The 21,623-nt window shown below is 57.5% G+C and overlaps 1 protein-coding gene across 2 annotated transcripts in view; it reads left to right on the top strand.

The window, feature by feature from the left end:
- The window catches only part of ZCCHC14 (zinc finger CCHC-type containing 14), a 54,789-nt gene that overhangs the window by 1,407 nt on the left and 31,759 nt on the right, over nt 1-21,623 (top strand). For both annotated transcript variants that reach the window (XM_059153422.1, XM_059153423.1), the window contains exon 2: nt 20,243-20,366. In XM_059153422.1, the coding sequence (XP_059009405.1) occupies nt 20,243-20,366 (124 nt within the window). The remainder of the gene's footprint in view (nt 1-20,242; nt 20,367-21,623) is intronic.

The raw sequence follows: 21,623 nt of genomic DNA on the forward strand, positions 1-21,623 counted from the left end.
TGTCTTTCTCCGGCGAGGGGGAGCTCCGGGCCAGTGGCTGTTCTGTTCTGTTGTTTTTAGTGTGTGTTTAAATGCCGGTGTGCCCCTCACGGTGTGCCCTGGTCGAAGAGCGGTGTTCCAGCTACCACAGAGGAGGCGCAGCGTCCTGGTAGGCCCTGTGGCTGGCTGTAGGGTGCCAGTGCCGTGTCCCCTGCTGGGCTCTCAGGCCCCGACGGTCAGCTGCACGAGCTGCCGGCCTCCTGTCGCGACGCCGGCCACGGAGGTCTGGGTTTCCCTGCGCCTGTTCAGCTCTTGAAGGCGATTCTTTGTGTCTACATGTCCACCCCTTACAGAAGGGGAACACGGCGATGATGATCTTGGTGACGTTAGACTGAAAACGTGCTTTATGGGAGAGCCCTTCCATCAAGTGAGAAATCCCTCTGATGACCCCAGGGGCCAGGCTCCCCCTCACTCCTGCCCACGCACTCGGAACTGGTCACTGTGTGACCTTGGCCAGAGTCTCGCCTCCGCTTGGTGTTTCCCTGTGGAGTCGATGGCAGGTTCCCTGCCCCCGGGCCTATTGCAGGGCGACTTGCCGTCTCGCGTGACGTCCCCAGCAGATGTGCAGGGGCTGCTCCCTTCTCTGCCAGGTCCAGCCCCTCTGGGTTTCTGTGGAGGAGTGCTGGCTTAGGCGAGGCCCGTCGTTACAGACTGGAATATTTATGTCTCAGAAGGTTCCTGTTTTCTAAATTGATTTTTGAATAGTCACTTGGAGCTGGCCGTGTTTTTTCTTCATCCCTGGGAAACTGGAGAATTCTGCCTGACCCTTACTAACGGCCTTACGGTGAGTAATCTTAGGGCTGTTCCTTCCCTGGTTCAGAGCAACCGCGGTGTCTAGCCCTCCCCACGCCCCTCTGTCCGTCTCGTCCATGTGACTCGGTTGCTCTGGAGGCCTGGCGCCCCCTCTGCGGCTTCCTCTGCTGAAATCTAACGTCCGAGCGGCTTCCCTTCTCGGGCTCTCAGGGTCTCACCTGTGCGGTGCCCCTGGGAGAGCAGCCCCGTTGGAGCCCCGCTCGCGTCTGCTCTGGGAGCCGCTGTCCTTCTGTCTGTAGCTCTGAGCTCAGAGCCCTCGTGTTTGTCCTTTAGGGATAAAGACACGGGGTCGATTTTTTTCTTCGCTTTGTTTAAAGCGATAGTTCTCATAACCATGTTTTCTGAGAGAGTCACGATTTGCAATCGCATCTCCCAACCTTCACTGTATTATTTGGTGATTTTTCCTGCTCGGCAGATGAGCAGAAGGCGTTTAGGGGAGTGAATGAGGTGAATACACGTTTTCACGTCCAGAGAGGGAAGCAGTCGGCGCGGCCAGGCTAATGGTAGACGGCGGGAGCGCGGCTGTGCTCGCCGGGGCACGGGCGCCGGGTGCCTTAGCTACACGGTTTCTCGGGGTTCGGTGTGAGCCTGTGATAAAGGTCGCCTGGGACTCTCCTTCTTTTCCTAGTTAAGTAAAAAACTATACTTTGGGGAAAAGTTTAACTTTACCCTTTGCAGTCTTTTCTTTGTGTAAACAATCATGGATTAGAAGTACATGCTCGTATTTTTTTCATTTTCGAGATTTGATTTTTAAAAGTCATAAAACTCACCCTTTGAAAGTGTACATTTAAGTAGTTTTTAACGTACTGACAGAGTTGTGTGACCATTCAACCGTGTCCTTCCGGAACATCCTCATCACCCCCCAGAGAAACCCCACACCTGTCCCTGACAGTCCCTCCCCTCCAGAGAAACCCCATACCTGTTGACAGTCCCTCCCCATTCCCGCTCCCCAGCCCCTGACAGCCAGTCCTCTGCGCGGTGCATTTGCTTGTCCCCGACGTTTCGTGGAAGCGGGCTCAGCCGGTGGGTGCCCTTCCGTGTCTGGTGGCGCTCTCAGCATCATGTTCTCCAGGTTGACTCCTGGGGTAGCGTGTGTCAGTGCTTCTCTACCTTTTTAGGGTTGAGTACTGTTCATGGTGTGGGTAGACCCCGTTTTGTTTCCCACGTGTCCGTGTACGGACACTGGGGCTGTCGCCCGAGCTTCTTTGTGCCCCTGCCCCAGCGTGGGTAATAGGCGCTTGCTCGCATCCCTTACCCCGCACACGGAACCAGTCGTCTCTGGAGCGTCGTGCACACTTGGCCGTCTGAGGGACCTCCTGGCGGTGATGCGAGCCTGCCTGGGGGGTGTGGGCGCCGTGCAAACCATGGCTGTGGGTGGCGGGGAAGGCGCTGCTCTGACCGTCGAGGCCTGGCGTGGTCTGGGGTCCACATCGTGGTCTAGAGCTGGGTGGCCGCGTCCGCCGTCGGGCAGGGTGGCGGGAAGCTGCCCCCAGCCTGGTGTTTCAGGATCCTCAGGACAAGGATCACAGCCGAACACCCGCTCGAGGATCTTGCCGGGGTGCGGAGCCTCTCTGAAGGGCTGGTGGTAGGGGCCCCCTTGGGGGGGGTGTTCTCTGGTGCCCACGTGGGGCGCTCTGGGGTAAGCGCAGTGGGAGCGGATCCCGGGAGCAGGCAGCTAAGCAGGGCTGGCCCAGGATGGGTGGCGCTCTGCGGATGGAGATCCTTGGGTTCAGAGGTGGAAGCCTGGTAGTTAGTGCGTGGGTTGCCATGTGAGGTCCGTGTGGCCCCTTCCGGTGCTGCCGCTGACAGTGCCGTGGCCCTCCCCGGGCAGGACTTTGTCTGGACCGCTGGTGTCCGGCTGGTGTCCTGGAGGAGCTGGGACCTCAGAGCACAACGGGGGAGCTCCAGCTTCAGCCCTTGTGCTCTGGCTGTGGAGGAGGGCGCGGGCCGGCGGGAGGACTCAGGCCTGCGCTCACGGCTCAGTCTGGCTGCCTTTGCTTCCTTGGCTTTGCTGATGACGCTCCAGGAGATGATGTCCTCCCGCATTCCAGATGCTTCGTTTTGGGCCAGCCTTTATAGGCTCCCGGACTGCCTTCTTTTGATGGTGCACACATGATAGGATCGCTAAGACACGCTGGCGTGCACGGTCGCTCGGTGCAGGGGCCTCCCGTGGTGGAGACGGCGCTCCTCAGCAGAGGTGCTGGGAGCTGGTGCCCACCGGAGGGGGAGCCGCCCCCTGTGACATCAGGACCCCCATGTGCGCTGGTGCACTAGGGCTGTGTCCGACTCTGCCGAGGCTCGCGCTCCCGCTGCAGTTCTGGAGCGCAGCAGTGGAAGCCACAGGTCACCTGTCTGCCTCTGCCAGGTGCCGTGGTGGTGTCCCTTAATGCTGTTAGAACACGGTTACAGACCCACGTCTGCGCTTGCCGAGTTCCTGAGGCGCTTGACCTTTACCTGGTATTGGGCTCGGGTTTGCACACTTCCCCCTCCCTCCTGCACACTTCTTTACCTGCCCTTTGCACCGAGGACATTTGAGATTGATACATATTTCCCCCCAAATCAACAGAGGCGTCTTAGGGCCTTAGCGGCAAGCTAGCAGAGGGGACGTTTTTGTTGTTCAGTTGGTGGCTGCCAACCGTCCTGCTAGTAAGGAACAATTTCTGTTACATTTAGGGAAAAATAGTTTCTATATAAGTGCGCTCTTTTTTCCCCCCTGCCTTAGATGGATTACATTTCAGAAAAAAGATCCTTTGGAAGTTTCTTTCTTTTTTTCTTACTTATTTACTTATTTATTTTTGAGAAACCACCATTTAGGACACCAGTTCTCTCGTGAGTTTGGGACGCGTTGCCACCAGCTCTCGGCGAGTGCACAGGTCACTTGAGGGATTCTGGTTCTGGACTCTGGCCCGCCCTGTGCCCTGCAGGGATCAGTGCCTGCCAGGTGGCTCGCCCCGGGCTCCGTGTGGAGCTGCTTCCCGTCGTGGTGCAAAGCCGTAGTCAAGAGCCTCGTGAAATAGGTTAATTCTGTCTCTTCTCTTTTGCTAGTGCAGCCAGAGTTTGTTCTGTCACTCTTCGCTGGATGGATGCGCGTAAGATAGGTTCATTCTGAAAGTCTGTGTCGCCCTGAGTTAGGAGGCCTGGGGTTCTTCAGACTGAAGACCAAGGCGAGACTGAACACCTTTCCCGTAACAGACACGCTAGCAGCCACTTGCTAGCGGTGACCAGGGCTTAAGGAGGTGGGCCTTCACTCGCCGTGGGGCCCCCAAGGACTGGCACAGACTTGGGGTCCTATCCCAGCAGCGGCGAGGAGCACTCCGGGCCTTGGGGACGCTTCTCACCGAGTCTTGCCTCTGAGTGGGGTTTGGGATTTTAGGTGGGTGTTTCTCAGGTCCATAGGAAAGTCACAAGCCCCTGGAAGGTCTCGTGTGTGCCCTAACCTTCCTCCTTTCTCTCCCGGGTCTGAGACAGAGCGTTCTTTTGGTCGCAGGCGAGTCCCTCGGTCTGTTTTGGCCACATCTTCCTGTTTCCTCAGGGGCTCGCTCGCTCAGGTGCCTGGACTTTGCCGTTCCTGCTTCCCCCACCTCAGCCTCTGACCTCTCTGTTTCCCACCTGGCCTGTAAACACGGCCATGGTTCCTCCCTTCAGCGTTGTCCGCCTCTGTCAGCCGCTCCTGTCCCGTCGTCACCACGTCCTGCCCAGCCAACCTCATTCCTCCTTGCCAGGGGTGGTCCCGTTTTCACAATCTGGTGTCTGTCCTTCTGACATTTTAATGCACAACCGTGGTTCTTCTAGAACATTCTGTGCACGTATTTAAATAATACAGGATCTTCTGACGGGTACCCTTGTGCAAGCTGCCCCCGCCCCCCAAAACGGTGCACCGGAGCCCGCTCCCCTTCAGCCTGTGCCTTGGCCTCCTGGAACCTGGTTTTTGCCCCCAACTTCTTGATAAAGTCTGTTTTTAGTAAAGGGAACTCAATGATCTCTTTAAATTAAAAAAAAAAAAAAAGATAATCAGAGATAAAAATTGATAAGATACAGAAGACTATTCAGTGAAACATCTCCCTTCCCCCCGCACATTGGAGAAGGGCACGTGGCACGTGGGACGTTTCCAGGTGTGGGCGACGTTCTGTCCCTTTACTTGGGTGTTGGTTCCTGTGACGTCACCTTTTAAAGAACGAGATCTCCCACCTTACCCCAGTTTGTCCCTCTCTTTGTTCCCTGTAGAACCTTCCGGAGAGACTTGCTTGGTATTTACAAATCGCTGCTTGGCGTCTTCCTCCTGACCCAGGTGTGTGCCCTGCTTTCTTGTCCTGACAGCTCTGCTGGACGTGCAGTCCGCGGCAGGCCGTGGACCGTCTTTCTTCTGGTTTCTGGCCAGCTCAACATAGAGGGAGTCCCTACCGGTGGACGTGTGGTTCCCGTGTTACTCTTTCGAACAACTCAGTCATTTGCAGATTATGTTTGTGTCACCTGTATGGCAGGGTGTGTGGCCTTCTCGAAGCCTGGAAGTGGGGTTGATGGTGGACCAAAGGGTGGGAGCCTTTGTAGTGATTTTGGACACTGTGGGGGCCCTGCCTCCAGCGCCCCCACAGCAGCGTGTGTGAGTGCCTGTCGGCACGCCTCCGAGCAGTTCGGGGTGTGTGAGCTCCCGCATCTCCGTCCCCGCCGGCGGCTGGCCCTGGCTGCGGGGGTGCCTCTCGGGGGCTGCGGTTTGCTTCGCGGCCCCGAAGAGTGAGGTGGGACGTTCAAGCTCTGTGTTTCTGGCAGGCTCCCCACAGCCTTCGCCCAGTGCGCTGGAGGTGCTGGTCTTTGCTTTGTTGTCAGGAGCTCGGTAAGTCTCCGGGAGATGGTCCTTCGCTCGTTGGTAGAAGTGCGAGAACTTGTTTTCCTGCCTGTCGACGTTACCGTGCAGGTCCTCTTTATGGTCTCGCGCGGCTTCCGGGGTGCGCGTCATGGTCACACACGTGTTCCAGCTCGGGCCTCGCGCAGGCTGCCATGTGCGTGGTGGTCGGCCTGGAGGAGGCGTCCCCGAGCGCCGTCTGGCCCGGAGCTCCGGTGGCTCCTCATCTTCGGTTCCACAGACCCGTCTGGAATTTATCTGGTGGGAGGTATGGAGCGAGGTCTGTGTTTTCCAAATGAAAACCCGGTTGCCCCAGTGCCACTTGCTGGAGAATCAGCCTTTTCCCTCTCGCGGCCGAGGTGACTGGACGGGCTCCCAGCTGCCTGGTCCACGGCGCGCTGTTCAGTCCTCACCTCCCCTCGCTTCTGTGGGCTCCCACGCAGGGCAGTGCCCGGGGGGGGGGTGCTCTTCTCTACGTTTAAGCCAGTGTGGGTGTGGAGGTGCCTCTCCAGACGCTGGTGGGCAGGAGACTGAGCGAGGCCTGAGTGTCCGGCGCACAGTCCCGCCCGGTCCGTGCCCGGCACTGCTGGTGTTGTTCTGGCTTCTCTGAGCGTTCTCAGGGGCTCTCGGCCCTCCCGCCCTTCGCATGATAGGGTTCTCACTGACGAACCCCAGATCTGCATGCCCAGCCAGGCCCGAGCTCCAGCGGGAGGGGCCAAGTGACTCGGGATGTCCAGAGGCAGGCTCCCCTGTCCGTGTGCGCGGCGGCTCCCCCCGTGCCCCAGCCGGAAGCCCAAGCCTCTCCTCCGCCTGTCTTCTCTCCTGGTCCCCCGTTGGGTCCTCGGCAACTCTGTGGGCTTCTTTTCTGTTGACGCCACCACGACCCAAGTCAGTGTTTCCTCTCTGCCTGTCCCCTCTTTCTGTGTCTCTCCCCATCGCACTTGACATCACGGTCCCATATGTGGCCCACCTCTGTGGAGGCGGACTTAGCTTTTGGGCCATGTGCCAGAGAGCCAGGGCGTAGATTAAAGTCGTTTTCAGGGAACAAGCACAGCTCTAGCCTCACGTAGCTTCATTCCTTCCCCCGAGTCAAGAACGCATGCTGGCCGGCGAGTGAGTGACCACCTCCTTTTAAGAATTAAGCTGATGTCATTGTTTAAGGTCCACAAGAAATAACTTGTAGCTGTTCTGTTGGGTCTTTTAATGAAATGATCCAGAAACTTTAGTACCCTAACTCTTAGAAATAACAGTGACGTGTCCAACTTCTCATCTTGATCAAGACCCCTGGTCTGGCCTAGTCTGTTATGACAACCTGTCCCCCGGTCTGGGTCCAGTCTCCTATGACAGCCCATCCCACAGCATGGGCTCCATCTGCTCTGACACCCTGTCCCCTGGCCTGGGTCCAGTTTGCTATGACAGCCCGACCCCCTGGCCTGGGTCTGGTCTCCTAGGACAACCTGTCCTCTGGCCTGAGTCCAGCCTGCTGTGACAACCTGTTTCCTGGCCTAAGTCTAGTCTACTATGACAAGTTGTCCCCTGACCGGAGTCTAGTTTATTATGGAAATCCATCCTCCTGGCCTGAGTCTAGCCTACTGTGACAACCCATCCCACCTGGACTGGGTCTCGTCTCCTACGACAAACCGGTGCCCCTGGTCTGGGTTTAGTTTATTATGGAAATCTCGTCTCCTGTAACAACCCCTCCCCCCGGCCCTGCTCTTAGCCTATTGCAGCAGGTCCCATGGTGTCCCTGGAATGGTCTTGGTCTCCAACGTGCAGGTCTTGGTGTGTCCACCGCCTGTCTATACTCACCCCGTCTGTGCCTGAGGTCCCTTGTGTTTGCTGCGGTCCCTCGGCCCCCGGGTCTTGCAGGCCTGTTCTCAGACAGGACACCAGGTACCTGGGCCCCCCCAGTTCTTGGCTCAGACTTACAAGCCTTCTGTGGCCGGCTTCTGTCCTAGACCTTGTCGTCATACTCCACTGAAGGTGGGTTTCATTAAATGTCCATCACCGGATTTGACTTACTTGGGGGCAGAGACGGTCTCTTTCAGTCCAGAGCCTCACGGCCCCGGCCACCCAACTGGGCTGCATCCTGAGCATCTGCGGAAGCGGAGTGGGCAGGAGGTTGGGTGTTTATGAAAGGCCGCTCTAGGGGAAACGTCCAGCAACACCTGTTAGTAAGTGACAGTCTTCTTATTGGCGTTTGTGGGTGTTTCTCTTAACCTGACATGGCGTTGGGCTCTAGTGGGTTTTTAATATCCAGATTTTACTTTGTTATTTTTCAAAAGTTGGTGTGCGGATGCTTCCTGGGGGAGCAGCGCTCTGGGAGCCACAGTTCCCGTGGCGGTGCCCACGACACGGAAGCGCTCTGGGCGCTGGAGAGGCACGGGCCGACCCGTGTGCAGGGCCCTGCCCCCGGCGGCCGTGCTGTGGGTGGGCTCCGCCGCCTGTGCCGCCGCACTCCCGTCCTCTCCTGCTTCTGGAAGAGTCGCTCGTGCTGAGCCTCGGGGTCCGAGTTGGCCGGGGAAGGTGACAAGGCCGGCAGGTGTTCCTCGTGCCGCCCGAAGTGTAGCGTGGCCGCCGGCAGCAGGGACAGCAGAGTGGTCAGGAGGGAGCGCTACGGCCTCGTGTCCTGACTGGGACTTGGGGTAAAAGCTTCAGTAGAATTGCTAGAAGGAAATTACATGCTCAGGTTTCTGCGTCACGGCGAGCCTTATTAAAACGTGCGCGCGTGGGAACGCCTTCTGCAATCACAGCCCAGACTAGAAGAAATTACCGTGCGGAAGGAGGAGCCTTGATTGACGGGGAACAGGGTCCCTCCTCGCCTCTCTTTTGGGCATTTCCGCAAAATACGAAATCTCGGGACCAGTGCCACCGGCCTGAGCCCGATCCGGTCACTAAAATCCCGGCGCTCGTGGAGTGTCAGAGCGCGGGCGGCACGTCCGTCGGGCTCGGTCACGTGGAGCCGCCGCAGGGCGGGCGCCGGGCTGCTGGGTGGCAGCGGTTTGCTGGAGGTGACGCGGGAAGCGGCTGTTCTTAGGACCGACGGGCAGCCAGCAGCTGCGTCCTAGCGTTTTCCCGTCTTTGTGAGAAGTGAAGGTGGGGCCGTGAGAGGGTGTCCGGGGCCCTGGTGGCCTGCGAGCCCCCGTGCGTGGTGGGAGCCCCCGTGCTGCGCGGGACCGCCACGGTGTTGTCACTGTCCAGAGAGCCCGAGGGCTGCCTGCGCCGCCGCGGTGCCCCCTCCTGCCCCTCCAGCGGCCTGTGGGGGTCCTCGCCCTGGAGCCCTGCGCGCGTCGTATGTATCACGTCGGTTGTTTCCGTCTTCGCAGCGTGGTGAGCGTGTCGAGCGCCAGGACGCTCCTGTCCCTGCCTTTTCCTGGGCAGTTCCCAGCCCCCCCCCCCCGAAGTCGAGTCCCGCAGTCCCGCTCCGGCTTTTGGCTCCTGTGCGCCCCAAGGCCGCCTTCTGTGGGTTGGGTGTCCACGGTGGCAGGTGTCAGCTCCCCATGGTGCACCCCCAGGGTGAGCGCCGCGACGTGTCACGCAGTGACATGCACACCACGACCATCCGCCTCCTCTGGGCTTCGTGCTGTGGTCATCGCCAGTTCCTTGTGCACGCGACACCCCGGTGGGGCTGAAGCGCTTTCTGCTTCCTACGAATGTGGGTTCAGAGATGAAGAAGATACGGGCGCCCGGCAGGCTCAGCTGGGGAAGCGTCTGCCTTCAGCTCAGGTCACGGTCCGGGGCTCCCAGGATCGAGTCCCGCCTCGGGCTCCCTCTTAACAAGGAGTCTGCTTCTCCCTCTGCTGCTGCCCCTGCTTCTGCTGTCAAGTAAAGAAATAAAATATTGTTTACAAATTGAGAAAATACAGTCTTGTGTTCGTCCACGGTCGCTCTTCTCAGCACGCTCCGTCCCTCACCAAAGAGCTGTTTGTGGCTCCGGCCCTTCAGTCCGGGAAACTGTCATTCAGCTTTTTTAGGGAGTCTGAGTCCGTGGCTTAGAGATTCCCTTGGTCTTCCCTCAGCCGAGAAGGTTTTGCTTCTGCCTGTGCTGTGACGGGCACCTGCCCCGCCCGTCGGAGTCTCTGTCCATGGGCTTTCTCCGGCCCTGAAGGGGGGGAGGCCGTGGCTCTCTGGTGGCCGCCGTCCACGTGCCTGTCCCCAGCGTCTGCCGGCCTGGCTACGAGGCGCCCGAGTGCTGTTGGCTTGAATCTGTCTTGCTTGGTGTTCTTTGAACTTATTGGATCTGTGAGTTTATGTCTTTCACTAAATTTGAGAAATTTTCACTTATAATTTCTCCATAGTTGTTTCTGTCTCAATGTCTCCTTACTTTTGGGACTCCCCTGTAGGGATGTTAAAGCTTCTCCTGATGCTATGCTACAGGTCCCAGAAGGTTTTCTTTCCTTCTCCAGTTTTTCCTCGCTCGCTCTCTCTCTCTCTCTGTCTATCCTTTTTTTTTGGATTGGGTACTTTCAGTTGATCTGTCTTGAAATTCTCCGTCACCTGTTAATTCTAGACTGCTGTTCAGCTCATCCAATAGATTTCTTTTAGTTCATAGCATTTTTTTTTCATTTTAGAATGTCTGTTTAACTTCTTTTTTTTTATTTAAGGCTTTATTTGTTTATTTAGAGCAGTTTTAAGTTCATGGATGAATTGACCTCCGTGATCCACCAGAGTCTGTGGTGCCCGTCAGGTTCCCTCTCGCTGTCATCCGGGTTCTGGGTGCAGACAAACGTCCCCACCGTGGTCCCTCGTAGGGTATTTCACTGTCCTTACAGTCCTCCGGGCTCTCCACCTGCTTACCCCCGTCCCCCCCGATGTTTCTCCGTCTCCGTACTTCTGCCTTTCCCAGAGTCATCCCGGTGAGGTCACGGGGCTCAGACTGTCGGGTGCGCGTCGCGTTTTCCTCAGTGCCTCTCCGGGACCTGACGGCTCCTCTCCGGCTGCTGCGCCACATGCCTGCGTGTGGATGGACGCACACGTCGGGTGTTCATTTCTGTGTCCCCGGCTGCGGCATCTTGACCGCTCTGGAATTGTCACATTTTGAGAGTTTCCCTTTTTCTCCTGAAGTGTTCGTTTGGTTCTCAGACCACAAATGTTTTCTCTTCTTCTGCTGAGCTCTGTTTCACCGGCCGCGTCAGGCTGCTCGCCTCTGGTCCTGGCGTCTGACCCGCCTGGTGCCCGCCCTGGTGCTCCTTGTGCGGGTCACGCTGTTCCCTTACGTGTCTGCGAGTTGGGGATTGCTCCTTGAGTTCGTGAACGAGACACAGTAGAGACTCTGGGTTGTGTTTGGTCCTGTTTGCTTTAGCAGGCAGTGAACGTGGCCCGATTCTGACCCCGGAACTGCCTGCCTCCGCCGTCGGCCGCCGCAGCCTCTGCTGTGAGCCTGCCTTCTGGTCCCGCCCCGCGTGGGCCTGTTTCAAGGGCTCACGCAGAGGTGTGGGCAGAATTGATATGCAGAATTACACGTGTTCCCTTTCTCCCCCCCCCCTTTTTTTTTTTTTAAAGATTTTTATTTGTTTGAGAGAAAGCAAGAGCGTTTGCGGACAGGTAGGGGAAAGGGCAGAGGCAGAGGGAGAAGCAGACTCCCCGCTGAGCGGGAGCCTGATCTGGGACTCGATCCCAGGACCCCGGTTCAGGACCTGAGCCCAGGGCGGCCGCTGCACCGACAGAGCCTCCAGGCGCCCCAGGCACGTTCCCCTTCTAAGGCACTCTGGCGTCAGGGGCTCCTCCCTCACTCTGTCGCCGGTCTCGGTTTCCAGAATTCTGATCTCGGGCTCCTGGGATCAGCAGGACCATGGAGCTGGAGCCACGCTTCAGCTTCTGCTTTTCCTGGTGCGTCTGCAGTGCATGAAACCCACCCAGTGCATCTCTGTTTCCACATGTAGAGCTTCCTCTCGTTTCCGCCTGCTTTGGGTCACGTTCAGTTTCTATGTGGTCCGTAGCGTCTGGTCATCCGGAGGAGGCTGGTCCGAGTACTCAGCCCTTCTGTAGAACCACGTGCTTCTGGTCCCTGCGTGTTGCGGTAAATACGGGCGGTGCACGGTAGGAAGGATGAACTCTCTGTAAGCAAGTATAGCTGGGAAGGAGGGTTTTACAGTAACTGTGACATTTGTCCTTACAAAGAATGAGGCTCTGTGTGGAGGAGAAACGAGCTGGCCTGGTGCCTCGAGATCAGAGGGCCGTCGGAGGATGTGAGCAGTTATCGGGGCGGTCGCTGGCTTTTCTGGTCCGGAGTCGGGAGGTGCTGAGGCGCTGGGAGTGAGCCGGAGGGTGGAGTGTGGTGGGCGGCGCGGGCTGGGGTCCCGCTGCTGTCACAGGGCTCCTGTGTTTACATACCAGTTCCTGGTGGATACGGGGTTTTATATCTGCGGGAGGAGGTTAGTCTTTCCTGTCTGGTCCCGCTGAGCCCTTCCTGGCCTGACCTTTCCCCGCGTGGCTAACCGTGGACGCCTCGTCTCCGACTCCCCGTGTGGCTCTGCCTCGCTCCTGATGTGTCCGGTCAAGACTCATCACGTGGACTCTGTGGCTTCTGTGGCGTGTGTTACTGATGCTCTCTGGACCTTTCATGCACTCTTGCTCGCATCCACATGCTTTCTGGTCATTTCAGGCTTGTTTTAGTGCTTGCCCCTTTCCATCCTCGACATCTGGACACTGTCTGAACCGAGCTGTCATGGCCAGTGTCTCCTGGGGGTCCTAGAGAAACCGTCGTCCTTGTGCTGACAGCCCGGAGCTCCGAGCCGTCCATCTCAGCAGTTGTGTGTCACGTGGGGACCCAGAGTGGTCATCATAGCACTTACCTCTCAGTATTACACACGCGGCCAGTTTCTCAAAGAAAACCCCGACACTGAAACTCCTGTCGACCAAAATACACATCCCAGCAGCACTGGGCACACTCCCTCAGTGCCAGAGGTCTTGACAGTAGAAGCGACCTGCGGCCCATGCCTCCCGCTGCCCTTTGGAGGTGGCATGTGTGGAAACCGGGCCCCGCTTTAGTGGGCTCCGTGCGGCGGGGAAGGGGCTGCAGCCTGGGCACCCGAGGCTCGAACTAGTGTTCACATCTTCCACAGCAGGCTGGTCGCACAATTTAAGTGTTTCTGGAAGGGACTGTCTGTATTCAGACACAGTGTTGCCCTCAAGGTTATTAAGACTGGGTTGTTCCCATGCGGCTGTGCCTTTTTAGTGTCTGTACCTTGTTGCTCCTTCCTCTAGTAACCACTGGTTTCTTGGACTCCCCTGCCCTCACCTTAAATCTGCTGCCTGTTCTCTGGAGAACACGCCGCACCTGTTGGCACACCATGTTTGGAGTGACCGAGATGCTGCTCCTGTGGCTGTTTGGGGGGAAGGGCCTTCCTGCCACACCTGCTCCCCAGCTGGGCCTCTGGCCTGAGTCCTGGGGGCTGTTGGGGGAGCACCTGCTACAGGGCAGGCTCCTCAAGAGCCGCTTCCTAGGTACTAGCTGCTCTAACCCTGCCCAAGCCGAGGAAGTGCGTTGGGGTGCTGCTTTAACCCCTTTCCGTAGGTTTGCACGGGTGAAAATACTGTCTTTGGCCAATTAGGGCCCTTCACTTTGAATCCAGGCTGAGTCCGCTCTGCAGGGTCTCTGGGGCGGGGGTTCTGGGCACCGGCGGAGCTGTTTGGACCTGAGCCCTCCTCTCTCCGCACAGGCTCTCGTCCGGTCTGGGTGGGGTGGGGGGGTGCCCTGCGGGCTGAATCGGTAAGAGCTTCCCAGGTGGGCAGGTGGAAGGCCGGGAGCTGCAGGAGAGGCCGCCCTGCTCTGAAGGCTGCTGTTTTATAGTCACTGTGCGGGGCTCATGTAGCCAAGTACTCCGTACCTTTGCCGAGGTTTGAGCAGTAATCTTTTTCTCTTGTTTAATGAGTACAGCTCCAGGGTAAGAAATTTTAAAAGGAATGTTTTTACGCGGAGAATGGTTTCTGGTTAGCACTGGCTTTCACTTGGGCTAAGTCAGCAAATAGTTTTCACTACTAAACTATCTATTTTCCTTTTCTGGTTTTTAGAGACACATAATTACTATTTTAGTAAGATGCTTACAAATCACTTTTCTTTTTGATTTCATGTATTTTTTCCCACTGAGTTAAAAGTATTTAACAGATGATACTCTTTCTTGTATGGAGGTGGGTTGCTTGGAAAACAGACTGAAAATAAATGAGTCCATGTGTCGAACTCTGGGGCTCAACACTCCAGAGCCCGTGTCTGAGCCTGAGGGCCCAGGCCCCACTGCCCCTCAACGTTTACAAGCTTTGGGCAGGGAGGCCTTCTGCCTGGGGGCCCCACACTCTCCACCCTGTGCCCGGAAGGCCCTTCCTCGGCCTGGCCGGTTCCTTCTCCGGTTCAGCCTTCAGCCGAGAGACCCTGCATCATGGAGTCTGTGCCCTGCGCCTTGGAGTTTCCGTTGTTGTCGCCCGTTCTGTCCCCACAGCCGGTCCCCTGGCCGTGTCTGCCCCGCCCGCCTGGGCTGCTCAGCCCCTCAGCGTGAGCCCGTTGGTTCTAGAAGCCGCTTCTGTTTTCCTGTGTTGTGTTCTTTTCTCATAGGAAGTTACTTACACTGAGACTTAGTAGCCTCTAACTTGTGTTTCCAGTTCTGATAGTAACTGTTTCTTACAGAAGCAGAAAACAGAAGAATACTTTTTAGAAAAGAACCCAAAGATAGTAAGAGCTGTCAGTATTGTGGTGTATTTTCTTCTGTCTTCAGTGCTTGTGCGCACGCACCAGTGACCCCTTCTGCCTCGTTCCCAGGATCCGAGTGTGAGCGTTCCCGGAAGCCTTTTGTTTTGTAAAATTATCTTTTAAAGGATGCACAATGTTTAATCATATGGACGTAAGTTTATTTATGTGTTTAGATATTAATCTTACTGGGTATTTCCATCGTTTGTAGATACATATATTTTGCTATTTTAAAGCTAAAACGAACCTCCTTGTGTACAGACGTTTGACTGTATCACTGAGTGTTCTTAGGGTAGATCGTTCCCAGATGGATTAGTCGATCCAGAGCTCCTGGACTGGCGTAATAAACCTAATTCGTGTGAAGAGTTGCCCCGTTTTGTTCTTGCTGGTTGGGGCTGAGGTTGCTTCCCCTGTAACAGTAGGAACATTGTCAAACTGTACTTGAAATGATACAGAATCTTTCCAGCTGCTGTGTGCTGGTTCTGGGACCGGCGATCACTGGTCATGGTGCAGTCCGTGTTGCAGTGGCCTGTCTGTGGAGAGAAGGCAGACCCCAGCTTCCGGTAAAGGGCCATGGCAGGTGGTGGCTGTAGCCACAGACCGTTGACTGCTGTGTGCTCAGGGAGAGTCAGCCTTGAGGAAGCAGGTCTCTGCTGGGACATCGGAGGTGTGTGCGTCTCTTCCAGGTGTCCCCACGGAGCTGGTGTCCGCCGGGGTGCTCGTGCTTGTCCCAGCCAAACTGACGGCCCTGGGGACAAGAGCAGCCAGTGTTACGTTGAATGTTGACTGTTTGGTGAGCACACTCCTTCCAGTGCCTTTTTTACATGAGGTACGTGTCGTTATCCCCACTTTGTGCTGGGGGAGACTGGACTGGAGCCACATGGATCCTGGCCACCCGTCACAGCCGGTAGGGACTGCTGGAGCCCGCGCTGTGGCCTCTGTAGGCGGGCCCTGCTCTCCCTGGCTTTGGCCCGCAGCAAGCACCGCATGAAGCTTAGTCCCTGCGGGGCTGCCCCTACTGGTCCCGTGACCTTGGGGAAACTCCTGGTGGACCCTGTGGCTCCTCCTGTGCAAGCGGTAAGGATTGCGGGGGTCGGGTGGCTTGGCGTGGGTACAAGCAGATCGTCTCCGTGATGGGAGCGCTGTGAGGTGTGCTCATACTCTGGTCGCTTCCATCCGTTGACCTCTGTGGTCTCTTCCTACGCGTTCACGTCCTGGGCCTTCCGCGTGCACCAGCGCTGTCAGCTGAGCTGCTGTCCTCACGTCCCCTTGCGGGCACAGCCCGGCTCCCCATGCCATTGGCGGCCCCGTTCGCAGCTGGGTGCACAGCGTCGTCTGTCGCCCAGCCCTCGGGAACGCGCTTCATCGTTACTGCGTGCCTCGCTGCAGGGGAGACCCTCACGGATGTCCTGTCGAGTGGGTTTGGGTGCATCTGAGGGTAGACTTTGGAACTGCTGACTTCATGTGGGGGCGCCGGCCGTCGTCTTTTGTAGGCGTTCCCCAAGAGATTGTTTGCAGGGGGCTCGCCATGGAGAACCATGCCCTTGGGGATAAGTACCCGGGGCTCTCCCGTTGCCCGCCGCAGTGCCTCCCGTCTCTTACCCGGATTACTGAAGGCTTGTCCCCACGGCGGCGCGGCTGGGACGCTGAGTCTTTGGATTTTCAGCAGAGTCACTGTTGCTCTGCCAGGTTTTCTTGAAAAGTCCCCATTATTACTCAGATGTTGAACGTTTGCACGCTTGCTGTCTGCTTTGCCCTCTGCCTGCCTGTGTCCCACCGATGACTTTGAATGATCTTTAACGAAATCGATTTTTAAAACTGAAACCTTTCTGCTAACAGTTGTGGTCCTGGTCCCTGAGTCTTTAAGTGAGTTTTCAGCGCAAAGCCTCAGGCAGCCTGTGTTGCTTTGGTCTCTTTGGCCAGAGCCCAGCACTGAGAAAGCCTTTGAGGAAAGCACCTCTTTGAGGGAGCGGATGGACAGGCAGGAGCCCCGCCGCTGGCCCCCCTCACATCACCAGGCTGACGTGGTACGCTTTGGTGTCTCTGTCCCTTACCCATGGAAGCAGCCTCGGAGGTCATCGGATCTAATCTGCGCAGCGCTGGGGTTCCGTTGCGCGTTTTGCCCAGGGAGGGGTTGTTGGGCCTTTGCACGTTCTGACCACAGCGAGCTGCTTCACCTTGAAGGTCTTGCAGAGCCAGCAGCGCCTGAGAGGAATGCAGAGTCTCAGGCCCGCCTGACCTTCTCGGTCTAATCCTGCACTTCAGAAACTGCGGAAGCATCGTGCACACGGCCGTGCTGGCAAGAGGGCTGGCGCTCGGAGCTGCGACACTGGCTCCTGGCATCCCAGGGCTGGCACTCAGGCCCGTTCCTGCTCACTGTGCAGCGGCTGGTGGGCCACGTCACTCCCTGGAACGTGTGCCTCGTGCCCCAGAGCATGCTCCGGGGGCTGAGGGTGCTCACGCTCACGGCCCTGTCCGTCCTGTGTCGGCGCCAGCCAAGTGCTCTGCCAATTGTGTCGTGTGTCACTGAGAACGCACACATTTTGCTTTGGAGTACAGGGGCCGTTTTTGTCTGGTTCATCCTGATTTCGCTAGAACTTGGGGAGATGGTCTGGTTGTACAGACACCCGTGAGGCGCCTGTGTCATACCAGGCCCTGTTCCAGACGCAGAGGCTGCAGCAGCCAGTAAAACAGACAAGATGTCCTGACTTCATGGAGGTTGAACAGGTCCTCACTGAGAAGGTCACACAAGTGTGGACGTGACATCCGTGAGGGGACCATGCAGATACATACGGGGTCTGGGGCCGCTGCAGGCAGATCCTGGCTGCCAGGCCCACCCAGGTGGCCATAGTGCATTCAGTGGAGGGGAGAAGGGAGAGATGACAGGTCCCCTGTAGGTCGTGGCAGAAGCTGTCTGGCGGTGGGACGCTGGTCCGCTGGTCCCGGGGGCACAGGGAGTGTCCATCAGTGAGAAAGCCAGGTGCTCACCGGACAGAGGGCCTGGAACTGACGGGAGCGGCTGGGCGGGGCCGGCGCCGGGGAGCATCTTCTTGTTTGCCCTTTTGGCTACGGCAAGAGGCGACATTTGGAACTGATCAGGTCTTTATTCTCGTGTCCATCGGGCTCATGACTGGTGCTCTGCTTGTGAGCGTGAGTCACGGAGCATCTGGGTTGAACTGCGGAGGTCACATGGGGCAAATTAACTTAACCAAAAATAACCCCAAACACAGCATTTCTGGGAAATGCAGGGAAGACCGCTTTCAGTGTAAACAGAGGAGCAAAGTTGGGAGAAAGGCTTGTTGGAAAAAGTGAGCATCTGGAAAACTCAGAAGAGACGCTCTGGTATAGCACAGTGGGGTGAACACATGCTTCCCTCCCGCTGGTTATAGTCTAGAGTTTTCTTTGGCATGTTTGTGTTGTTGGCATGGCCTGGGCTTCCGTAGTGTGGCTCCGAGGCTTTCCCCTTCTGGGAGCCGGGGCGCGTGGACCTCCACCCTTACCTTCCCTGTCAGCCCACGGAAGGGCGCGCTTCCTGCCCGCACCGCTGACACCTGGTCCTCACAGGGGCTGACCAGACCATGGGCCTCCGGTGCTTCACACCCAGGTCGAGGCGTCTGGTGCACGAGACAGAAGAACGCCGCTGTCCCGCTCTGCTCTGGAAGTGCTGATGGTTGGCGGTGGGGGACCCGCACTCGTGCCCGACCTCGGGGGTTCCGCACGCATCAGGGTTGAGAACCACCTGTCCCATGCAGCTGTCCGTACCTCGTAGGCTGTGCTTGCGGTTGGCGTCCTGGCTGGGCTCCCCTCTATCCCCACCCCTGCTTCTACCCCACAGAGGCTGGTTTTCTGTTTGGGGCTGGTTGGAGCGCTTTCGGTGGGCGTCGGTGTGCGCCTGTGTTTGTGCGGGACCGGTTTGTCACCGGCGGGGCCAGCGCTTTCGTGGTTGGTTGTCCAGACAGCTCAGCCTCGCTGTCCTGCGGGCAAGGACTCCGCCGTGCTTCCCAGGGCAGCCCCGGGAGCTGGAGGCTTGTGTGGGCCAGGCCAGACCCGCTGGCCTCCGCTGTGCTCACGTTCCTCCAGGAGTGAGAATGTTAACCTCCTGGGCTGTTTTCCCAAAGTAAAAGCTCCCGTTTGAAACTAGGAACCTTGCTCTTTCTGTAATTACTTGTGACTGTTGCTTCTGTTACCTTATTTCATAGGAAAGAAGTTCATTTTTGCAATACTCAGACCTTTGGATGAAACCTTGCCAGATGTGAGGGAAATAATCCAATTTAGTTAAATGACAAAAGTAATTTAAAATTTTAACTGTCTTGATAACATCTTGGTAATGTTATCTGAAAAATTGACTTTTTAGAGGAGTCGTGGATGGTTAGGATTTATTTCCTTGGGATATGTGAACTTCCACATTTAAGTAGACTGTGCTGGGCGGCTTTTCTTGTGTGGCGTAGGACCTGCCGTTCCTGTGCTGTGTGCGTGTGGGGAGGCTTCCTGCCGTGGCTCGGCCGTGCCGGGTGGTTGGGAGGAGAGGGGCTCGCCGGGTGCCCGCAGGACGCTGCTGTCGCGGCGCTGCAGGCTGGCGGCCTATCCGGCCCCTCCTGCTGGCTCTCTGCCTCTGCTGTCCTGGCCCTCCGTGCCCGCACTGGGCTCCCAGGCTCCGACCGGCCGCCCCGTGCCTTCCAGGGAGCAAAGCCACGGATGACAACCAGGGGCCCGCGAGGCGCGCGTCCCCCGCAACCACATCAGGATGGAGACCAGCAGTCACGCTCCTCATCTGCAGACCTTGCCCCTCCTCGTGTGTAGCTCAGTGTTTCTCACCCTCTCAGACTCACACCTCTCTTGATAAACTTTAAAGTCTTAACTTTCCTTTGAAGTTTTTACATACTGAATTGTGACTGTGAGGAAGTCCAAGCATTGGCCACTTTCAGTCTTACAAGTACTAGATGAATGTTGGCTGTAAACTTTCTAGCCGCTGATCCTTGTTAAGAAGGAAACATGGAGGTTCTTGCCCCCGCCCCGGCTCCGGGGGTCTCGTGTCTCCTCCGGGGTCACCGTGGCTGACCGCCTGCCGTCCGCTCCCAGCGTGTGTTCGAGTCGCGCTGCGCACGGGCAGAGAGCGGGGGTCGGGGCAGCCTGCGTGGGCTTGGCGGGGTGCCGCAGAGCGCCCGGGCACCTGCCGGCCTCCGTGTGGCCGCAGCTCTGTGCGCAGCTGTTTCGGGGCTTTCCGCCCTCCTCCTCGCAGAAGCTGCTGCTGTGAGCACCCCTCGCCCCGGACTCGTCTCATGTGTGGGAACTTTGTGGGACGGATTCCTAGACGTGGGGTTGTGGTGCGTTAGGATGTGTAGAATGTGTGCCCCATGTCGGTCGAGTTGCAGTCTCTTCTTGACTGCTCTTTCAGAGCATTTTGTGACTTGTTCTAGATTTACAGAACAGCGTTAGGTCCAGCTGCACAATTAATTTTATAGGGAACTCTTTGATCTGAAGAAATGAGAGAGAAGGTTTGGGATCAGGTGGAGGAGGTCTATAACTCACGGAGTGTGAGACTCCACCTGCCCCGAGCGGGCACGCGAGGCAGCGGCAGGCCCCGCCGCGACGGGCTCTCCGCCTGGCTGGCTGTAAATCTCAGCGGTGAGCAGGAGACGGTGACGTTGTTGTCTTCGGCAGGGAGTGCTAATTGTTACATTATCGTGTCAGGGAACGGTTATCGTGATGCTATCGTGTGAGTGGCATTTTATAGAAAAAGTTTTTATGTAAAATTGTTATATGCATGTTTTACGTGAAAATGGAAACTGTCAGAAGCCTCTTACTCCCAGGAGCGCAGTCATTGCACACGGACCGGATGGAAGAAAATAGGAGTTCCCTTGTCCTTCCAGGTGACGCCGAGAACCGAGGCCCCGATGGGCAGCGCGGGCGCCAGCCTGGAGAGCGCGCTCCACACGTCGGTCCACTGCACGGAGGACTCGCCGCCCAAGAGGACTGTGGGGAAACACGCCAAAGGTGAGCGCGTCGGTGTGAGGGCTCTGGGGGAGGCGGTGCACCGGGCCGGGGAGCACAGATGTTTGTGATGCTCTTTGGTTAAAGACTTGGAGAGCTTTCCTCAGCCGCGGTGTTTTTTAGTCAGGTTTCTCTACGTGGTGCACATAATATGTGCACATTCCTCTGCTGTGAAAGTCTCAGACACGGGTGTTTTCTCGGGGGAAAAACGGAGGCGGCCACACCGTCCTCCCTGCCTCGCGCCACAGAAGTCCTAGGTTCCAGAGCAGCACTGTTCTGCGGAACTTTCTGCGGAGACCCGGGACGTTCTTTCGCGGTACTGAGTCTGTTGCCGTCAGCCACATGTGCCTTTTGAGCACTTGAAATGTGCCTCATGCAACCAGGGACCTGGCATTTTATCTGTATTTCCTTTCCAGTGGCAGCGCGATAGCTCTGCGTGGGTCAGGGCCACCCTCCCGGGCAGTGCGGCTCTGGGGATGACCGAGGGCACATGTCACACGAGGCTGAGTCTCCTTGGTTCCTGGGCTGGTGGGACAGTCACAGCGTCTCACTTACCATACAGTGTAGGCTGAGTGTCGGTGACGCGTGGGGCTCGTGAGGGCCGAGGTGGCCCCACCTGGGCCCTGGGATCAGGAGGCCTGGGGCACTGGAGGCCACTCACTCCCACCCTCCCTGGCCTCTGTTCTCCGTTTGTCCGGGTCTTGGGCACAGTGTGCCGCACGGGTGCCTCGTTAATGCTTCGTTTTCAACGTAAAGCCCCACTGTGACGAGATCACAGAGCCGGACGTCCCTGCCTCAGGTCCCGGTTAGCCTCCGCACTGCTGCCCTGTGCCCGTGTGAGGAAGCGCGCGCTGGAAACTGAAACCGAGTCCTTGGAGCTCAGCTCCGGGGTGGGGCCGCCGGTGAGAAGACGCGACGCCGTTGAGAGGACGCCCTCCCGGGTGGGTAGTTGTTACGCAGGCTTGGGGACTCTTCTTCCCCGACATTGCTCTTGCCCTTCTCCCTTAGACACGTCGCCCTGGGGCACAGGGTCCTTTGTCCCTCGACTGTCCAGCGTGGGACCTGCATCCTCTTGGTGTCGGGGGAAAGGCTTCCTCTTCCGCACAGTGCTTTCTCCTTGAGACATGATTACCAGGACCCCCTCATTCTGTCTTCTAAATATAAGCGCAAGATGCGGGACTGTTCCCTCGGTCCTTCCCCTGTCCGCGAGCTGTGGGACGAGAGCCTGTGGGTGAGCCGGGTTGGCAGCAGCTGCGGCGA

Source organism: Mustela lutreola, chromosome 16 (assembly GCF_030435805.1).
Source record: "Mustela lutreola isolate mMusLut2 chromosome 16, mMusLut2.pri, whole genome shotgun sequence".
Classification (NCBI taxonomy): Eukaryota; Metazoa; Chordata; class Mammalia; order Carnivora; family Mustelidae; genus Mustela; species Mustela lutreola.